At 36.9% G+C, this 19,879-nt stretch overlaps 1 protein-coding gene across 1 annotated transcript; it reads right to left on the reverse strand.

Moving 5' to 3' along the window:
• Window positions 1-477: 477 nt before the first annotated feature.
• Window positions 478-18,375, reverse strand: RIMOC1 (RAB7A interacting MON1-CCZ1 complex subunit 1). The gene is made up of 6 exons (XM_015242105.3): window positions 18,083-18,375; window positions 15,025-15,131; window positions 12,072-12,215; window positions 10,810-10,941; window positions 9,786-9,900; window positions 478-5,426 (listed from the first exon to the last, which is right to left on the reverse strand). Exons 1-6 carry the CDS (start codon window positions 18,180-18,182, stop codon window positions 5,143-5,145), a joined length of 882 nt encoding a protein of 293 aa, XP_015097591.1. The 5' UTR covers window positions 18,183-18,375; the 3' UTR covers window positions 478-5,142.
• Between the last annotated feature and the right edge of the window lie 1,504 nt (window positions 18,376-19,879).

Raw genomic sequence — 19,879 nt, forward strand, 5'->3', positions numbered from 1 at the left:
AGCAGAGCTGGGATTTAATTTCAGGCCTCTGGCTCTAGAACCCACATTCCTAACCACTAAACTACCCAGTCTGGGGTCTAAATACTTGTGGTCAGCATACAGTTACTTTTTCCATCTGGTAGGGATTTCAGTATTTGCAAAACAACCCAAAGGATATGGTTCAGAATATTATCTTTAGCCCTTGAGGAGGAACTGGAGGTCCTTGACTTAAATGGCTAACCACTATTATTTTGTCTTGTTCGACTATTTTCCTTTGTCTGCATTTTCTCACTTCTCTGATTAAATTTATTTTTGGAACTCGGGGAAGGCCTAGGAGGCTAAAGTTTCTCTACAAACAAGAGGCAAGTGGAGGACACGGCGGGGTCTGTCCCAGGAAGGCTCCATAGGGTCCCACTCAGTTACAAACAGTATATGAGGATGATAAAAGTTTTCATTCTGGCACAACACCCAGATAGAAAAGAAAAGAAACAAGAAAGAAACATAGGAATATGGTTTTATTTAAAAAAAAAAAGTTTATATACTCCAAAACATTTTACTTGGAAATTTTCACCAGAAGTAAGAAAACCAAGAACAGTAAGGAACAGGAGCACAAAAACATAATGCATACTTTAACGGTGGATACATCAAGTGTATGTTAATGTAGTACTTCCATAACATGGTAACTCATATTGTGTTAAAAAAAAAATACTGTTAAGAAGAGAACTAGAGAATCCTGGATTCTGTGGCAAAAGGGGTATCCTTATGGGAACCAGAAGAGCAGCTCTGGAAGGTGAAGAGAGAAAAGTGACAAGCAATCTAAAACTAGCACATCAGCCAGCAGTGGGTTTTGTTGGTTTTTTTTAATGGCATTAAAATGAATCTGAGAATGCCTTTAGAGACAGTTCCAACTTTAATAAACTTGTAAAGGTAGGAATGTAAATTTTATTGTGGGATTTCAGGTATGACTCTCACCTCACTCTACTGTATGCGAAGAAATAAGAGAAAATCTTCAGTCAGGATCTAAACTTTCATCAGCATCAAACAATTCATGGTAGCCAGACACCCTATAAATGCAGCAAAGCAGATAAGCCTTTAACTAAGTCTCAAAGCCTAGTTAATCTGAGAAAATTCATACTGGAAAAGAAGCATACAAATTTAAGGACTAGGAAAAATCCTTTAACAGAGTTAAGTTTTTGTAACCATCAGAGAACTCAAAATAGAAACTCCAAGTGTAATAAATGCTACAATGCCTTTAGGTTATCACTTACCCACTAGCAAAGACCATACTGGAGAGACACTCTTTAAATGCGATCAAAATAAGAAGTTCCTAGGTAGTGATTCATTCTTTAATTCAGCATTAGAACTTCCATAAGAAAGAGAAATTTCATGAACATACTAAATGTGCAATGGCACACTTAATGATATTTAATCAAAGGGGTGGAATCTGAAGACACAAATGCCCAAGTAGACAGGTGCCTACAGGTGCCTTCCCAACCACCCTAAATAAAACAGAGCCCCGTTCCAGAGCCACACTCACTCCACTGCCCTGCTTTATTCTTCATAGTACTCATCACTTAACATGCTGCACACTTATTTCTTAAAGTGTATTAAATTCCTCCACTAGAATACAAACTCTGGTGTTTTACAAAGCTATATCCTCAATGCCTAGGATAAAACCTGGCATGCAGTAGGCACGTCATACTTGATAAGTGAATTATAGTACTTTGATGATGTGTGAATTACAGTACTTTCTTTACGTGAAGTATTTGGAATCTTGACATTAATCCATTCTAAATAAAACAGAATTTATTTAGCAGGCTTTAACACACACAAAGTGTTGTTCATTGTTTTGTAATACATCAGAGTAAAAAAGCACTATAGCTGTTATAGTCTACAAATTATTCTCCAATTGTGTGGGAGATGAAAAAGTTGTACAAAAAGCACCCAAAAGTACCCTCATCAGTGTACCAAACAGGGAGAGACCCAAGTGGTTCACAAGGGTCGTGATGGCAAAATGGGAGTTCCCAGCTTCTGAAGAGAAAGTTCTCTCATTTTCTCAGGTTCAAAATTTAAGTAATACTTCACTCCTCTGTGGAGTAATTCCCTGTTCGCTTTGTCAGCCAGTGGTATAAAGGGCATGGCAGTTTGGAATCCAGTGGCAGTAACCGTTCTGTGCAGAGTACAGCACTTTAGAATCATATCTCTTATTAATTCAAAAACATTACTAAGAGCCTACCGTTCAGTAAGCACTATGTATAAAGATAAATTTTTAAAACATGGAGTTTGCCAATTCATAAGAAAAATGACTATAAAGCAGTAACATGGCAGGGGAAGACTAAGGGAGCAGAAGCAAAGGAACGTGTAGCTTTGAATGAAAAAGGCTGGAAAAAGTCTTATGGATACAACATCACTGAAGCTGAGTCCTAAAGGATAAATGGGTAGTCACTTGGCCATAATGAAGGGCAAAGCATTCCAGGCAGAAGTAAGGAGGTCTGCGAAGGGTATCAAGGGAAAAGACACAGCACACTTGGGAAGCAACTGAAACAATTGTGACTGACTACAATGCTCCAAAAGGAGCGACGTGGGGGTGGGCAGTCTGCGATTTACATCTTTATATTTAGAAAGCACAAAGGTATTTTCATAGTAAAACTTGTCAAAAGCTAAGTTAAATAAAAATCTTAACTGTGTAGTGATAAATAAGGAGACAGAGATAGGGAGAGATTCTCCTTGTCCCAAGAGGCTCTATCAGAATATTTGTTCATCAGAAAGGAGCCTGAGGAACACTGGACTAGAATATGATCTCACAGGAGGAACTGCAGAGATGGGGCTGGCAAGGCAAGCAGAAGAAACCAGGTGCAGTGTTCGGCGTTGCCCTGCTTTGTGAAAGATCGAAAAAAGAGAAAATATGAACTGCAAAAGATTTTTAGATGAACGATGAGGATGAGCTGCTTGAACATGTAGAATTTAAAATTACTACAGGATGTCCAAGTGAAGATTTTTACCAGGCAGTTAGAAAGGTTTAGAGAGCAGAAGAGTAGCTGGGATTCAAACTGCAGTTTGGGTATCAGCCCAACATCACAGGTGGGAGAAGCCATAGCTATGAATAATATCACCTAAGAGTCCAGCTGACCTTTGAACAACTCAGGGGTTAGGGGTCCAACCCTCTTGGCAGTCAAAAAATCTGAGTATAATTTATAGTCGACCCTTCACACCCGCGATTCCTCTGTATCTGCAGATGTAATCAACCGCTGATTGTGTAGTGCTGGAGTATTCACCACTGGGAAAAACCCCACGAATAAGTAGACCCACGTAGTTCAAATCTGTGTTGCTCAAGGGTCGACTGTATTTCGAGTAAGTGAAAAAGCAAAAAAGAGGAAAGAAAAGAAGGAAAAGGGGGAGAAGAGGGAGAAAAAAGAGAAAAAGGATAGCACTCTGGGAAAGAGCAATACCTACAGGATATTGGCAGGAAAAAAAAGAGGAGCCCCAGGGGAAACGAGGGAGCCAGGAGAGGAAAAACGGAGACTGAGCCGCAACACGAAGCAGGCTATCTCTTTTTCTCTAAAAAGGGGGAAAATGAGTAGGGCAATTCTGGTAAACAGATGCTGCCTCCTCACAGTCTCTATCTTCTGTAAGACAGAACCAAGAGCCACGCGCTGGGGAGGAGACAGAGGGCCAGAGGAAACTGATGACAAAGTTAGATGCCACAGTCGGAAAGGGACGGGGGCCACACTGGTAACAGACTTACATCACATTACCTTACCTTACAAAAAGGCTTACACTGAGGGCTCATCTAAAGCTGAAGGTGAGATACTTAAAGCATTCCACTTTGAAGGGCTGCAGGAACTTCACATGGAACTCAGCAACTCAGAAAAGAAGGCAGAATGATAGAATTAATTCAATGTTGAGGGCTTGCAGAATGATTAGGCTGAAGGACAAGGGGAAGATGTGTTTGAAGGGATTGCAGAGCACTTCATATGGTGCCCCATAAGGCCGAGGCTGGATAGGGAAAGAAGAAAATCTGAAAGAGGCTGATGGTTAGAAGAAAAGGAGGCAGTCAAGAGAAGGAGGCTATGAAGAAGCTAAAGAAATAGAGAAGAAATAAGAGAGAAAAACAGCAATAAAAATGAGGAAGTAAAAAGCTAGAAAGATGAGAATTGTCATCAATCATTGAAATTTAAGATTCAGAAAGAGAAACTCAGGATAGTGTGGCCTTGGGGTTAAGCTCCTGGAATGTGATGAAGTCAATGGCCCAGAGGTCAAGGATATTGGCAAGGTATCAGGAGGATCATCCCAAGATGATAATAAGAATTGAGGTAGACAGAAAGACTGTAAGTAAGATACCAGGTTAGACTCTTGACCTTTGTCACTCACCCCTACTATTAAAGACAAAAAATATTAAAATTTCAAAGTATATGAAAAGTTGTGCCCTAAAGATACATGAGCTAATAGCAGACTAACCTAACTTGATTTTATCTTCATTACACATTGAATAAACCATGCATATTCTATTAAACAAAATAGGAAAATCATTTAAAAATGTTTATAAAATGCCTAATACACTAAAAAATTTTAAATGCCATTAGTAATATGTGGTAAAATAATTAAACAAAAATTATTTTGTGGAGTGTTTCATCATTTACCTTGTTCTAGAAATGGTAACTGGATATTAGCCATAATTTTTCCTTATGACAATTTTCATATCCATAGCATATATCCAAAGCAGTGAGGGGACTTGATTTTAATCTCTGAAGTATAGCAAACTTCAAGATAGGGAGATTAAAAAGTAATCCAAAGATGGTTAAAACAGTCAATTTTATGTTATGTATATTGTACCACAATAAAAAAAAAATAACCTAAAATAAAAAGAAAAAAATCTTTATAAAGATGAATTGGATTCCTCCTTAGTATTAGTTACAGGATATCTGTAGTTAGAATAACATAAATGCCAACTTAGAAATTAAAGAATCGTTCCCTCACAGGCTTAAGAGTATATAGTGAAAGATGGTGACGGCATTTAAAAAAGGGTAACTGTGCTGGCTATCTTCATGTATTGTAATGTTTTTAAACTCAATATCAATATGTCTTCTTTTCTGGAACTTCCATTTCATGAGTCTTTTTGTTTGTTTGTTTGTCTTCCTGTCTGAAGAGGACTAGATGAACTTACTAGTTAGTGTGATGCTGAAAGAAGCTTAAGATTTGTTTTGCATTTGTCGTATTCCATTCTTGTTCTTTCAGGGGTCCTTCGCACACAGATACATACTTTTTCAAAATTTTTTCTCCTACTTCTCGGAAATCCAAGGGTTCTTTGCATGTAGGGTTACTTGCTCCAGAAACACCAGTATCCAATTCATGATTTTCTGGCTGTTGATCTGCACAATGCTTCAATCCCCAAAAACACATTTCTCCACTGTACATCATAGCCAGCAAATGAATGTCACTAAATATTCCTGGGAAAGTCATTTGAGAGATTAGAATTAAAAATGTAAAAAGAAACCTGGTGATTAAGATTGTAATAAATTCCTTTTGCAACATTAAACATTCTCCCTCCTTATTTAATGGCTATCCTTAGAAAAGCCAATTATCACTAATACAATCCTCATTTCATTGGCACTTCTATCTCTTTTTTATCTATAAAGCCAGCCCAAACCCACCCTCAAAAAGAATTATTTTTAAAGAATTGTTTAGGTCAATGTGTTACTCCTTCTGAGGTTCTCTTTAAGATGTCTTTGAGAATCTAATCTATATTGACAGAACCTCTCCCAGAACATACACCCCATATTCCACATACAATTTCAGAGTACTCAAACACTCCCTCAGTCCCATCCATGAACACAGCTTTTATTCTGGGGTATATTCTAGGATCAATGATATAGTTCATAAATTTCTACAAGAGTGTAGAGATGATCCTGCATAATCATGTCCCTGAGAAGCCATTTAATTCTAAATTACCAAAGATGTTAAATTATATCCAAGATGCCTTATGTTACCAGGAAAAAGAAATACACTGCAGGATGTTCATCAAAAGCTGAAAGCATTCTTATTATGGAATAAGGCAATGTTATATAATTAAACATTTATGACACATAAAGTACATTAATTTGATATAAAAACAAATAGACCTAGAACTGTAAAGATCTGGGGATAAATTATTGACTTTGTACAACTCAGCAAAGCTCTTTAAGCTTCAGTTTGCAAAAATCAGGATTCCACATGCCCTACTTATTTCATGGAATTTTCTTAAGAAGCACATGAAATAAAAATATAAAGTGCTATTAAATTATATAACTAACTTCTTAAAGTCACTAGAATACAGATAAATGATCTATCCTATTAAACAGGTACTTGTGTGATTTGAAAAGTTTACCTCAAATAAACAAGCATCATAATCTCAGTGCTCACCTAACACAGCTCATCAGAAATGACTAAAATAGTATCAGAGACATAGAAATAGAAGCAAAATTCAACTTCCAAAACTGTTATAGTTTCTATTGCCTTGAATCTATTACAAGCTTTTTATAGTCTCAGGGTGTGTCCCTACAGCTATCCCCTTCACCTCACCTCAAATTCAGCTTAAAAATAGTAGCAAGAGAAGAACAAGCTTAGCAAGAGCTGATTCATTGTATCAACATAGGAGTTAATCATTTAAGAGCAGAAGCTGAGGCTTGCATTCATAAAAGTATGATAGGCTACTCTACTAATTATGCTTTCTATGTACAGAACGACTCACTCAATGAGCATAATGTATATTACAAATAATCATTTCTTTTCACTTTATTCCTTCATAGTTAAAAGATCATAAACCTCAGAGAAAATGCTGGACTAGCATTAGATGTTATTCAGAATATAAAGAGAAACGGACCTAGAACTGAAAAGATCTGGGTGTAAATCACTGACTTTGTGCAATTCACCAAAGCTCTTTAAGGCTGTTTGCAAAACTCAAGATTCCACATGCCCTACTTATTTCCAAATTAACAAAATTCACTGCAGAATTACATTTCATATTAGATACGGCATTTCATTGAATGCATATCCTTTTTCATTTTTGTGATCCTACACTCTTAATTATTCCTAAAAAGACTGGTGGAGGGGAGTAAGGAGATAGAAGTAAAACTGAAGGGAAGGCCGAACTTTTAAACACTTGACTACAGCCTTGGGAGGAGGAACTGAAATGAGTTCCCCCAGTGAAGCCACTTGTAAAAGATGAAGAGTGTTTGCTTAAGGGAGATTTGGGATCCAACATATGCCCAACTCTAAAAGTACCTCATTCTTTTTGTTAACAAGGATTGACTGCTGAACAAGAAACACAGATACCCTGTGGGAAGGTGTTTCTAGGGAGAGAATGAATAGCTGTATGCTGAAGAGTGGTTCTCAAACTTTAATCTGCACTAGAACTACCTGGACGACATGCTCAAATGCTCATCACTGGGCCCCCACCTCCAAGACTTCCAGACTTAGGTATGGGGTTGGGTCTATGAATTTGTATTTTTAACCGTATTTTTAACAAAGTCCTAGGGTGAGCTGGTCCATAGACTATGTTCAACTATACTATGTTAAAATATCAAATGAAGAGATGAATAATGTAAAAATTAGGCACTTTCTCCATCTCTACTGCCCCAAGGAAGCCACTGCTCTGTAGCTGTTGTCTTTTTGCTGCTACAAATTTTCTGTGACTTTTTTTTCTGCCAATGCTCAGCACAGTTTTCAATAAAAGACTTCATTTTGTACTATTCACATCCTTGATGAACACACATGTGATAGCAGTGGGTACAGGGAGGGAGAAGGTGACTAACCCATGAAGTAACAGTAAGGGCAGAAAGATCTTTAACTTTCACAGAAGAAAAAACTTTCACAGACTGGCAACTGCTAGAAGCAGTGATGTCTCAATCTGATTATCATAATTATGGGAGCTTATAAAAAGATTCCTGGATTCCATATACTAAGTCAGAACCTGCAGGTAATACACAGAAATCTGTATTTTTCACAAGCTATTTAGGTAATTAGTGAAGTCAGCTCAGAGCTGCTCCTTCAGGAGATCTGTAATCCAGGTTCTGGGCTAAGAAATGAACCAAAGGCTGCTGGGAAGTGGGGGGTTCCTCAGTAGTATATAAAAAGGGCATAAACCAAGGATGCACACAGCTAAACAGCCTTTTAACCTATTTAATTCGAGTTATTCTGACAAGGCTATTTTTATAAGGGCCCAGAGAGGAATGAAGCACAGAAATGAGGTAAAGAGGTTTACTAAACACGTTACTTGGTAATTTTTAAAAGCTGAAAATTTAAAATGGCATACAAGCAATGTTCAAAGGACAAAATGATTGTCTCACCTTGGAAAAAGAAACAAAAATCATACTACGTTTACACAGCTTTGAGTTTTATCTAAAATCAGGTAAATGCCCACTGAAGGAGTGCATTGTTTCCACAGTAAGTTTCTTTTAGGACAAGCTGTTTGAAGGTAACAACTTCTGGACACTAGTAGCCAGTCATAAATTAATGATTCTTAAATTAAGGTGCTTTTTCTATGCAATGCTTTCAAATAGAAAGGAAAAGCCTACAGAAGCTAACAAAGAAAGAATAATTAAAATACACTTACAAAACTAAAATATAGAATTTTCTCTAAGAAATTTCTTCTTCCCCATTCGCTTTTTTCCCCATCAAAATTTCAGATAAAGTATAAAAGAAAGTTTACACATATAATCTAACATCACTTGTCAGCTATGTCACCTTGAACAGGTCATTTAGCTTATCAGGATCTCAGTTCCTCTATTTGCAAAAAGAGATGGTGAAAATAAATTGTTCTTCCCTCTCCAATCTCAGTCTAAAACCCAAATGATGCTCTATATTTAGTTCCTATCATGTTTAAGGGCATAGATGTTTATAACAGAAACTAATAATTATCACTTAATAGTCATTCTTCCCATCTTTTCTGGAAAAAGAGACTATTTATTTGGGATAAATCATGTAAAAGGCTATCTATTGCAGATTCTCTTGTAGCTATATGAAGCCATGCTATTAAATTCTGGCCAGTGAAATGCAGGAGTTGTAAGAAACTTCCAAGAAGGTAGCTCCAAAGGAGCAGACCTGGATGAAAGAAACATCCTTTGGCTATTTTTATAGCCTGAAACACAGCTGAGATGGAAGGAACCTGAGATACTGAGAATGGAAGAAAGATCCTCAACAGGGATGCATGTTGCACAGCTCTGGCAAGTACTGTTTACATATATTCTATACAAAGTGCCTCCCTCTGAAGCTGTGGGGCTCCACTTCGAAAGATGATGAAAGAGAAAGACAAGATCCCTGATGATGCTACGAAGCCACCATACCCAGCTCTGGACCTTTTTAAGGTGAAAAAGCAGTAAATTTCTCCTTTAAAAGTTACTTCCAGGGGAGAGGGTATTGCTCAGAAGATCCTGGGTTCAATCCCCAGTACTTCCATTAAATAAACAAACAAACAAACAAACCTAATTACCTACTCCCTCAAAATAAATAAACAAAAATTTAAAAGTGAAAAACAAAAAGTTACTTCCAGTCTCTGTTACAAGAGAAACTAGAGGCTGATCAGGGATTTGTGGGGATGCAAAATAAGTAAAAGCTACATGCCATATCACTCTCACCAAATTACTAGGAAGAGATTAGCAGTATTTTTCCATATTACCTGAGAAGATTACTGAATTTTTTGAAAGCTCTTTTATTATTTTGTCTATAATGTAACTTGAAATTTATTTAAATCAGAGTTAAATCTAATAAACGTCTTAAATTTTTAAAAAGCTTTAAAACACTTAGAAAACTGAAAAAAGAGATCACATTACCTTCACTCAGTAATTTAGCTGTGTCTAGGTCTTGGAAAGAAACACCTTCATTTAACTGAATAGGACACCGATAATTTAGCATCTGTAGCAAGTAACTGATTCCATCAACAAGGTACTAAATGAAAGTCAAAGACAAAGAATTTAAGTATTATATGCAGAGCTGCAGAAATTTCAAATGTTATTTTTCCCCATCCTTTACTCAAGAGAAAATTGGCTAACATATAGATATATCTTATGGCTGTTACATTACAATGCTATAAGGAGCTACTACCCCAAAACTTTTATAAGTATAATCCTCCAATTAGTAAGAGTATGGGGGAAAAAAACAACAACGAAAGAAATCATTAACCAAGAACACATAATTCAGTAACATACTTGTCAAAAATATTAAGAGGAAAGAAAGATATAGATAATAAAGATGTGCTCAACAACTTGTTAAAAACATCGATGCATTTACTTTAATTTAGAAACATTTTGATCAAGCTTTTATGTCTGAAGGAGTGACCTCTCATCTGCAGGCCCACATAAACCATGTGTACAATCAACCCAAGTTAGGATCCTTAGTGATACAACGACAGGACCTTTGGATTTACTGATTTGGTCAGAAGAGTCAAGACAAATCAGAGGGCCACAATTTTCTAGAAGCAGGGTCATGCGGGAGTTTTAGGAGTGACCTGCTGATAGAGGCTCACAATCAAGTTTGTTTTCTTCAGGCCAAACAATATGCTTAGAAATTAATATAGATTATCTACCTTGAATTTTAAAAAATAAAAATCTAGAACTAAAAAACAAAACAAAACAAAAAACAGGTAAAACTTCCCAGTTTACAAAGGGTCTTCACCTGTTACCATATTTAATTTTCACAGTAATTCCAATTTGTTTAAGATTACATAGCTGGTAAGTAAAAGACCTGGAATGCAAACCCAGGCCCTTTGATTCCTCTATTCTTAATACCATACTATATACAGCTTTTGGAAACCTATAAATGTCAATTATCAAAAATGTAGGAGGAATGCCTTTTTACCTTTTTAAGCAAACTAGATTTTCTTGTGAGCCACTCTCTCCTTTTGGTCAGAGAATGACAATACATATAGAGTAGGGCTCCTCGTCTCCAGGAGAGACATTCCAGGAGTTCGTCCCCAAGCAAATCGCAGTTCTGAAACACAACGAAGACACAGCTAAATAGACAAACTTCAAGTCTGTAAAAATCAAAATCAAATTTCAAAATATTGAGCCATTAAAAACACTCCAATTTCACAAAATTTACTCTATTCTTAGCAGCTTACACAGGAATGCCTTACTCTGAATCAATTAGAAATACAGAAATCTATCGCTACATTAAAATTAAAATTACTACTCCAATTCACAAATTCTTCTAGAAAATGATGTTCAAATATTTTAGCAGCCAACTCTCTAATATATACGAAATATAAGTATTCTATAATCTGATTGAAAAAGTAAGTTTTCAGAAATATACATTGCTTGAAACAAGGTCATACCTATCTCTACTACTGCTAAAATAAAATAATGAAAAGATATACACAAAAACAATTTTAATAAGTCAAACTTTTACTATGTTGTGTCATATAAAACTTGGGACTATTTGTTTCCAAAGTCAGCATTCCCTGATAAACACAAGGAGCAACAAAGATATGTAGGAGAGATAGCCAGCAGACAGAAAGATGAGAAATTATCTGCTTGAAAGAGTAGCCAGGGCTAGAGGTAAAAATCTTGGAATCATTAAATAGAGATGGCACTAAAAAGCAAGTGAACAGGCTGTCAAAGACAGAACAGAGACTATCAGAGGAGATATCCTTGAGGCATGTCTGTTTCCAGAATGGGAGAGAGGGAAGATGCTTGGAAAAAAGCAAGAACAAGGCTTCTCAGAGATAAGGAGAGCATGCAGGGCCTCCAAGGGATGGGATGATCAGTGGTAAGAAAGGCAGCAAATGTCCAGTAAGATGAGGACTATAGAAAGGACAAGAGATGTGGGAATTAGATGACTAGGGATCTTCAAGAAAACACAGCATCTGCAAAAGTGAAGGGAGCAGAAATAGCAATGTGTGTTTAGAAAATGACAGGGCACTGTAATTACAATACAATTCCAATATGCAGACATTCTGAAACATATTTACAAGGTATGAAGTGTTCAACTCTCATATATCCCTGCTTCAATCTTCATTTAAAACAAAGATACATGTTTGAAGAAACAAGTACAGATTCTAAAGAATAGCAAAGTAAGAATTAGCAGCATTCCACCATAATTTGTAGTTGTGGAAAACTTACTTTTGGGTGCAAATTATTTTCTTTAACTAAAATTTCTGGTTCTGAAAGAAAACTGATTAGCTCTTTCACTTTTTGTGAAGAATCTTCAGGAAAATCTTCATCTACTAGCTTGTTCTCCTCAAAATACGTCATGTCCAAAATAGCCTGAAGTAAAAGAGAAAAAAAGTAGCTACAAATGATTCGAACTTAAATGAATAGCTCTTATAGTTTAATCTTATATGTATAAATGCTTTATTAGACATTTAAATCTTCTAGCACAGTATATAAGTTTAAAAAATAATCAAAATATCTAGTATAAAATATCTAACATAATCTGAGGTGGACTTTATAGAAAACTTCTTAGGATTTTAATAACATGCTAAATGCATTAAAATAATCTAGCTTCCCTCAAAAAATAAAATAGAGATTTATGTTGTAGTTCAGATAAGCTAATCATATAACACAATTATAAAAAGTTTAATTACTATATTCTTTGCTATTTATACATAAATAGTTCCTGAACATTTTCTACATGCCTGCCATATCAAGATAAAGACACTATCTTTAGTTTTGCACATTGAATCTTCAAAGAATAACCTGTTTCCCCAAATAAAGAGTCAGCATTTGGGGATTACGTATTCTGTCACCTAACAAAGGCAGCACCACCAACGTTATGCAATTCAAACCAGCACCCCTAAATATAAGACTTTTTGTTCAAAAACCTTAAAATTACCCAATCCTAGTCCTTTGTTTAATCTACTAAGGCTAAGGAAACTGAGTTCTAATATCAGTTCTACCTAACCAACCAAGGACAAGTCAAGTTTATCTTTTTTTTAGAGCCTCAGTTTCTTCCCTGGCAAATGAAGAGACTGAAGTAAATGCCTTTCAAAGTCCTTTGTTTTGAGGATAAAATGAATTAACAAATGTAAAGCACTTAGAACATTACCTAGCACACATACTACTTAAGTAGTAACTAACTGATCTTGTGTAGAAGGCCTAAGCCAGGAAGGCAGAGATCATCACCCTAAGGAAAATGGCCTTATTCAGAAGCGTAAGGTCCAAAGGGGGTTTGGGGAATATAAATCTATTATCCCCAGGTCTTTTGTCTTATTCTTAGAAATAAGTTAAAATGTTTACAACTCTCCCATGTAAAAGAAACAAGACAAGCAGGAAGCCTTCTGGAAAGAAAGAAAGCCAGGCAAAGTTCAGCTAAATTGCAACAGCTCTCTGGAGTTTGTGAGTGGCTATTATAGGCTCATTCAACCACATATGAAGGCAGAAACCATCTTCAAGTACCTGCTAAAAGAAAGCAGTGTCGGGTACCTAGTGCTATAAATGTGCATTTTGGAAGCTTAACTAAGTTTACTTTCTATAACCACTTCATCTTTATTATCCCTTGGCAATCAAGTAAGGGCATTTGAAGCACTCTATCAACCACAAAGTGCTACACAAATGTAGTTACTGTAATAAAATTATATTTTTTAATATCATCTTGCCTCAGCAGTGTTCAAAAAAAAACAGATCTTCTCCATACAGAGACCGGAATTTGAAAGGAAAGTAAAAGAAAAAGAGGGGAAAACAAAAATCTTATGGACCTGTATAACAAAAGTCGAGAATCCTAAGGAAATGTGAATTTTAGGGAAAAAAATTATGAGCGCCCTTACAGAGACCTCTGTTTCCTTTGAATAACCTTCAAGAGCTTGGCAACTGCACATATGAGTGTTTTATTTAATTATCTATAAAGGGAAGCAATCCTGTTATCTGCAAGACTTTCTTCCTCACTTATCAACATAACCAATAAATTTCACTTCTCCATATACTGCCTCAAAGTTTCAAAGTCTATGTACTTTATACAGTTTTAAAAAAAAAATTTAGTACTTTAAATAGAAAATAAACTAATTTCAATACACCTAAACTTTGTTTTTTTTAATTTTAGCCATTTTTTAAAATTGAACTATAGTTAATTTATACTTCTTGTGTTAGTTTCAGGTGTATAGCAAAGTGATTCAGTTATACATACATACATATACATATATATTATTTTTCAGATTCTTTTCCATTATAGGTTATTACAAGATATTGAATACAGTTCCCTGTGGTATACAGTAGGTCCTTGTTGTTTACTTACTTTATATGTTAATCCCAAGCTCCTAATTTATCCCTGTCACATCCCTCCGCTTTCCCCATTGGTAGCCATAGGCTTTTCTATGTATGTCAGTCTATTTCTGTTTTGTAAATAAGTTCATTTCTATCTTTTTTTTTAGATTCCACATATGAATGATATCATACACTTGTCTTCCTCTGACTTACTTCACTTAGTATGATAATCTCTAAGCCCATCTATGTTGCTGTAAATGGCATTATTTCATTCATTTTTATAGCTTAGTGATATTCCATGGTATAACTTCTTTATTCATCTGTGGATGGACATTTAGGTTGCTTCCATGTTTTGGCTAACGTGAACTGTGCTGCTATGAACATTGGGATGCACGTACCTTTTTGAATTAGTTTTCTCTGGAAATATGCCCAGGAGTGGAATTGCAGGATCATATGATAACACTATTTTCATTTGTTTAAGGAACCTCCATACTGTTCACCATAGTGGCTGCACCAATTTACATTCCCACCAACAGATTAGCAGGGTTCCCTTTTCTCCACACTCTCTCCAGCATTAATCGTTCATGGACTTTTTAATGATGGGCATTCTGACTGGTGTGAGGTGATACTTCACTTCAGTTTTGATTTGCATTTCTCTAATAATTAGTGATACTGAGCATATTTTCATATGTCTGTTGGACATCTGTGCATCTTCTTTGGAGAAGTGTCTATTTAGGTCTTCTGTCTATTTTTTGATTGGGTTGTTAATTTTTTTTTTGATATTAAGCTGTTTCAATACACATAAACTTCAGAGCCAACCCTCTTAAATGAGTAATCTGCCCCAACAACTTGTCAGAAACCACATCTGTTTCAGTACCTGTGTGTAAAGTTCTAGAAGATCTGATGGATTTGAACATTCTTTGTCTTCTCCACAAAGAAGTTTCAATTTTTCTAGAGCTGCAGAGGCCCGAATTAAAAAGTGATCTGTAAGAGATAAAAACATGAAGATTAATTCATATAGTTTGAGTGTTATTCAAACAAAAAAAAGCCACGTACCTAAAATGATGAAATGAAATTATGTTATGGCATTAGAAAAGCAGCATGGTAGTTAACAACATCCTTCACAAATTATGAAGTATATCATAATGCCTAATCTTACTTAAACTTATCGTGGAAATTTATTCTGAAAAGTTAGACTGAAAATCTTTTAGGTTCGGTTGCCATTTCTTGAGTGCAATCTTATTTTCATAATACTGCTTTTATGATGTTGACACACTCAAAATGTTTAAGCAATAAATTTAAAACTTTTATTGAAATAGAACAAATAATGTACATAAATATACAGAAAGGGCTTCACTGAAAATTTAAAATTTCACAAATGTATCTTCCAAAATAGCATGATTAATAAAATCAAATGCCTCATAAAATGTAAGCATTCTGAGCAATTACAGCTTTATCATAATTGTGTTTATGTATTTACATATGCAAATAGCCATTACAATTAAAACTGCTATTACACAACGCACCTGCACATTTTATTCCTTTGAAAGCCGAGAAATGGAACAGATGACCTAATTGCTTCAAAATCTGGACAAAATTAAACTAATTATTCCTGATGTAAATTCTAAAAACAACTCACCCTTTCTTCTCCCTACACTGTCTAATTTCTTCTCATCCTCTTACGTCATATTCCATTTCTATTTCACCTTCTCTTATGATTTTTCCTAACCTACAGTGTCCATTCCAAGGTGCCACCCACCCTTCTGCATCATCTCATGTGGTTAAATATGTCCACCATCAAGATGCTAAAAAGTCCCTGAGTTTGCCCCTCTGCCTCCTCCTGAAATATATATGCTTTCCTCGTCACTGGCAAAGGGACAGAAAATGTAGCACTTGTGAGGGCCCAGCTAATCCAGCCTCAGCATCTATACAGACAGATAAACTGTTCAGTGTTGGAGCAAAAGCACCACCAGCTTAAGTTGTGTCTGTTGGCAATCATAAGATGAACTTACATTTTCCCAGGTAAGGCCTAACCTCTATCTAGACCAGATTCTGACTGTTGTTAAGTTCCACTATTCACCTAAATTGAAAGCTATTTCTTTGGCACTGCCCTTCCATCTCTCCTCAGCCCAGAAGTATCACCCATACAACCCAGAAAAAAAGATCCTATTGTGAACTGATGTTGCATGGAATATAGCAATTCTTATGTGCTTCTTTAAACACTGAGTTGATATTTTCTTCTTAATTTGCAGGATTATTTTAAATGTAAAGACTTGCACTGAATTCATTGAACCATTGCTGAGGAGTATCTCACAGGAACTCATGACATAATTATGGAGGTGGGGGGTTCACATTTTAGACATTTTTCATAAAATGTAATTTTTTTAACCATTCAGTTAAGGTAGTGACTGACAAGGCAAAGACAAGTGATTCTAACATAATCCCTAGGAAAAGTCCTATGGAATAGCATCTGGCTGTAACTGATCTAAAGACAACAGAAAGTATCAATCCCTATAACCTAATATAAATATATAATTGTTATATTAAAGGATGCATTTGGAGTGTATATTATTTTTGTTGTACGGGAAAAGAATGTCAAGTTCCATTCACATACATGCAATTACATTTTAGTAAAACTTCATAGAATAAGAAAATCTTGCTAGTAATACTGATAAACAGCTCATAATGTGGACCACTATCATTTTAATTTTAGTAAATTTCAGAACTTCGAAGCCTCCAAACAAGAATATAGACCACTTTACTTTTATGTTCAGCTCTCATTTTAGACTGGATTAAAGAACTCTTCCATAGAAAAATGAGAATAGCTTTTGGGTTCAGCTATAAGTGAATAAAATACATTCTCTGATCTCTGTAGACTGTTTCAAATGGAGCTGAAGTGGGGTGAAGATCATGGAATAATCTTATTTACACTGCCAGGTAATAGCTACTACTGTCCATTAACTATTCGTGTGATTCACTTAACCAAAAATGAGTCAGCTTTAGAGTGGTCTGTGGGCTTCTTAAGAACAGACCCCTAAGAAAAGAATATCCAGCAAATAATCTTCACTGGAACTAGAGCCATTTTATCGTGGATCCTATTCAATAAATTCATCAACTATTCAACTGTTTGGGAAAATGTTCCATACTACTTGCCTAGGAATTCAATGACAATGAGACAGTCTACAAAAAAATTTTAAAACTATCTGCAGTAAAGGTGAAAAACTCAAAAAGGAATAGGGTAGAAACTACAGGCAGCTGAGAAGTAATCAAACAGAACTGGACTTCAAATCAAAAGTCAAGGTAATTCCCTATGCCAGTTTTTCCTAAGGAAACTGCTTAGACATTCCCCAAAAAAGTGTTCTAGTACCGACAGGGCCTTCGTGAGAACTGAGGTAATGAATAAGAAAGAATCATCTAAATTATATCAATATAAATCTCTTCTGTGGAGTACTGTTTTCAGTTAAGTTTAGAATCCAAAACATAACAAGGAAATTTACAACGCAGCAATGAAAATGTGAACCTATTCTACACGTCTAGTTATCTTTACTACACGCAAAAACCACCATTACTTTCTCGTGTGCCATCATCCAACTTTAACCACTCACTTAAACTTTCGTGTGCACACTCACCTATATCTCGCCCTTTTCCCAGTCGTTACCGAGACAAAGGCAAGGAGCACTGGTCTGACTAAGATTTAAGCGTTTTTCAGGGTTATGAAAAACGGAGTGTCCAAGCAAACGCCCTGGCTTAAGGCAATGGGAGTTCTTGGAGGTGGACAACCGAGGGAGCAGCTGGGGCCAGAGGCGCAGCACCTTCGGTAGCTCTGGCCTGGGATCTACCCGGACCACAGGCCGCAGCCTCAACCCCTGCGGCCCTGGTGCACCAGCTCTGAACCACCGCCCGCCCGCCCGCCTCCCTCTCCTCCGCTCCCTCACCATCTTCGCCGGCGGCTTCGCTAAGCTGTTGTATGTGGGCCTGAGCCAGGTCCCCGAGTTCCTCCACTCGCCTCGCCACACTGCAGCCTGCGGCCGCCATGGCCACAACGGGCGGGCGCACCCAGCCACGTGACTGCGCCAGCCCGCGGTCACCTGATACGCCAATGCGGGCAGGGGGGCGGAGCTCGTCTGGTTGGTGGGAGGGGCCCAGCTCCCGAAGAGGGTCGGCTTCGGCCCACAAAGGTTACTCCGAGTTATTTTCTTCCTCCCGGACTTCTCACTTCACAATCCTGAGCAGCAGAGACTTTTAGGGAGGGTGTGATGTCAGGACACGCCTCTCTCCCACCCACTCCTCTAAGCCAATCAGAAGCCACCCATGTCCCCAAGCTAATCCAATGAGAAGCCAGCTCTCTCCGCCGCGCTGACTAGGGAGCGTAGAAGTGTCTGGTTGGTCTCTCCTGTCCATCCTGCTCTGCAGCTGTAGTCAGTAGAGCAGACAGGAAAGTTTGGAAAGTCTGGACTGTCTGGTTTTGGTTGCTTAAAGTATGAAAATCCTGACTGGCTCTCTTGGAGCACATCCATATCTCTCAGTGGTTATTGTTGTCTGGATGGGACGCTCCCAGTCTATGCGGTTGAGTGTCGCTTTTCTAAATCTTAATTTTATTAGCTAGGTTTTGTTTTGTTGCTGATCTGCTTTGGCCAGTTCACATTTAACATACTCCTTTCACGTCTAATAGCACCAAAACTTTTTTTTACAGAAATTTCTATTGCTATACATCTTGAGACCATCCCTTAAAGCGCTCATTGTGTGCAGAGTTCATCCTCTCCACTCTCCACTGTGAGTTTCAAAGCACTTAGTCAAGAGTTTCACTTCCACTTTGCTTTCACCCTTTTCTTGCCTGAAGTCAAACCTACCTTTAGCTTGTGTTGTTTTGTTTTGTTTTGTTGCTTTGTTTTGTTGCTTTCCAGTTTGACACAGTACATTTTGGATACTCTCCACCCTATCATTTCTTATGAAAGGTAGTTTATATTTAAAAGGAAATAATAAAAATAATTGCCAACTAAAAATTATTGCTTGCCATCTGGTTCTACAAGAGGGAAGTCACTAGTCAGTGCAGTTGTTGACCTTCAACACACTTTGAAAGGAATTCAGGGCAGAGATCAGGAATGAGGTACTCGGAGCTTTGGGAAAAACTGGCAGAACAGGCCTTCGGATAGATATTTTCAGGAGAAGATTTTATGAGCCTAATTTCTTGCATCCTTTCATACCTAGAAAAACACTAAAATCATTAACGGAGACATGTTTCTCATAGCAGCAACCTTCTGCCAAAATGTGCTTGATTGCACGTATCCCAACTTCACTAAAATCACATATAAACTGACCTCCCTACCTACCTCTTAGGGGTAATACCTCAGAGTTTCTGAGAGGCTGTTTCCAGGGTTATAGTCCTCATCAGTCCCCAAATAAAACTTGATGCACAGCTCTCACATTGTACATTTTTATTTCAGTTGACATGGGGGCATAGTGTGTCATAATTTGTAAGTGATTGACCACAATGGCTTCCTAACTGAACTTTGTAACACCTTTCTTTCTCCTTTAATTCACCTTAAACAGAGGAGACAGAAATCATGTATCTATTTTGTATCCTCAGTGATTCCTACAGTGCCTGACACATAAATTCTCAGGAAATGTTTATTAATTAAACAAAAATGTCATGTTATCTTGTCAGTATATTACTCTCTAATCAGGAAGCTGAAGGCCTGGAAGTTTGCATTATGTGATCAATGTGGCCTAAA

The sequence above is a fragment of the Vicugna pacos genome, chromosome 3, assembly GCF_048564905.1.
Source record: "Vicugna pacos chromosome 3, VicPac4, whole genome shotgun sequence".
NCBI lineage: Eukaryota > Metazoa > Chordata > Mammalia > Artiodactyla > Camelidae > Vicugna > Vicugna pacos.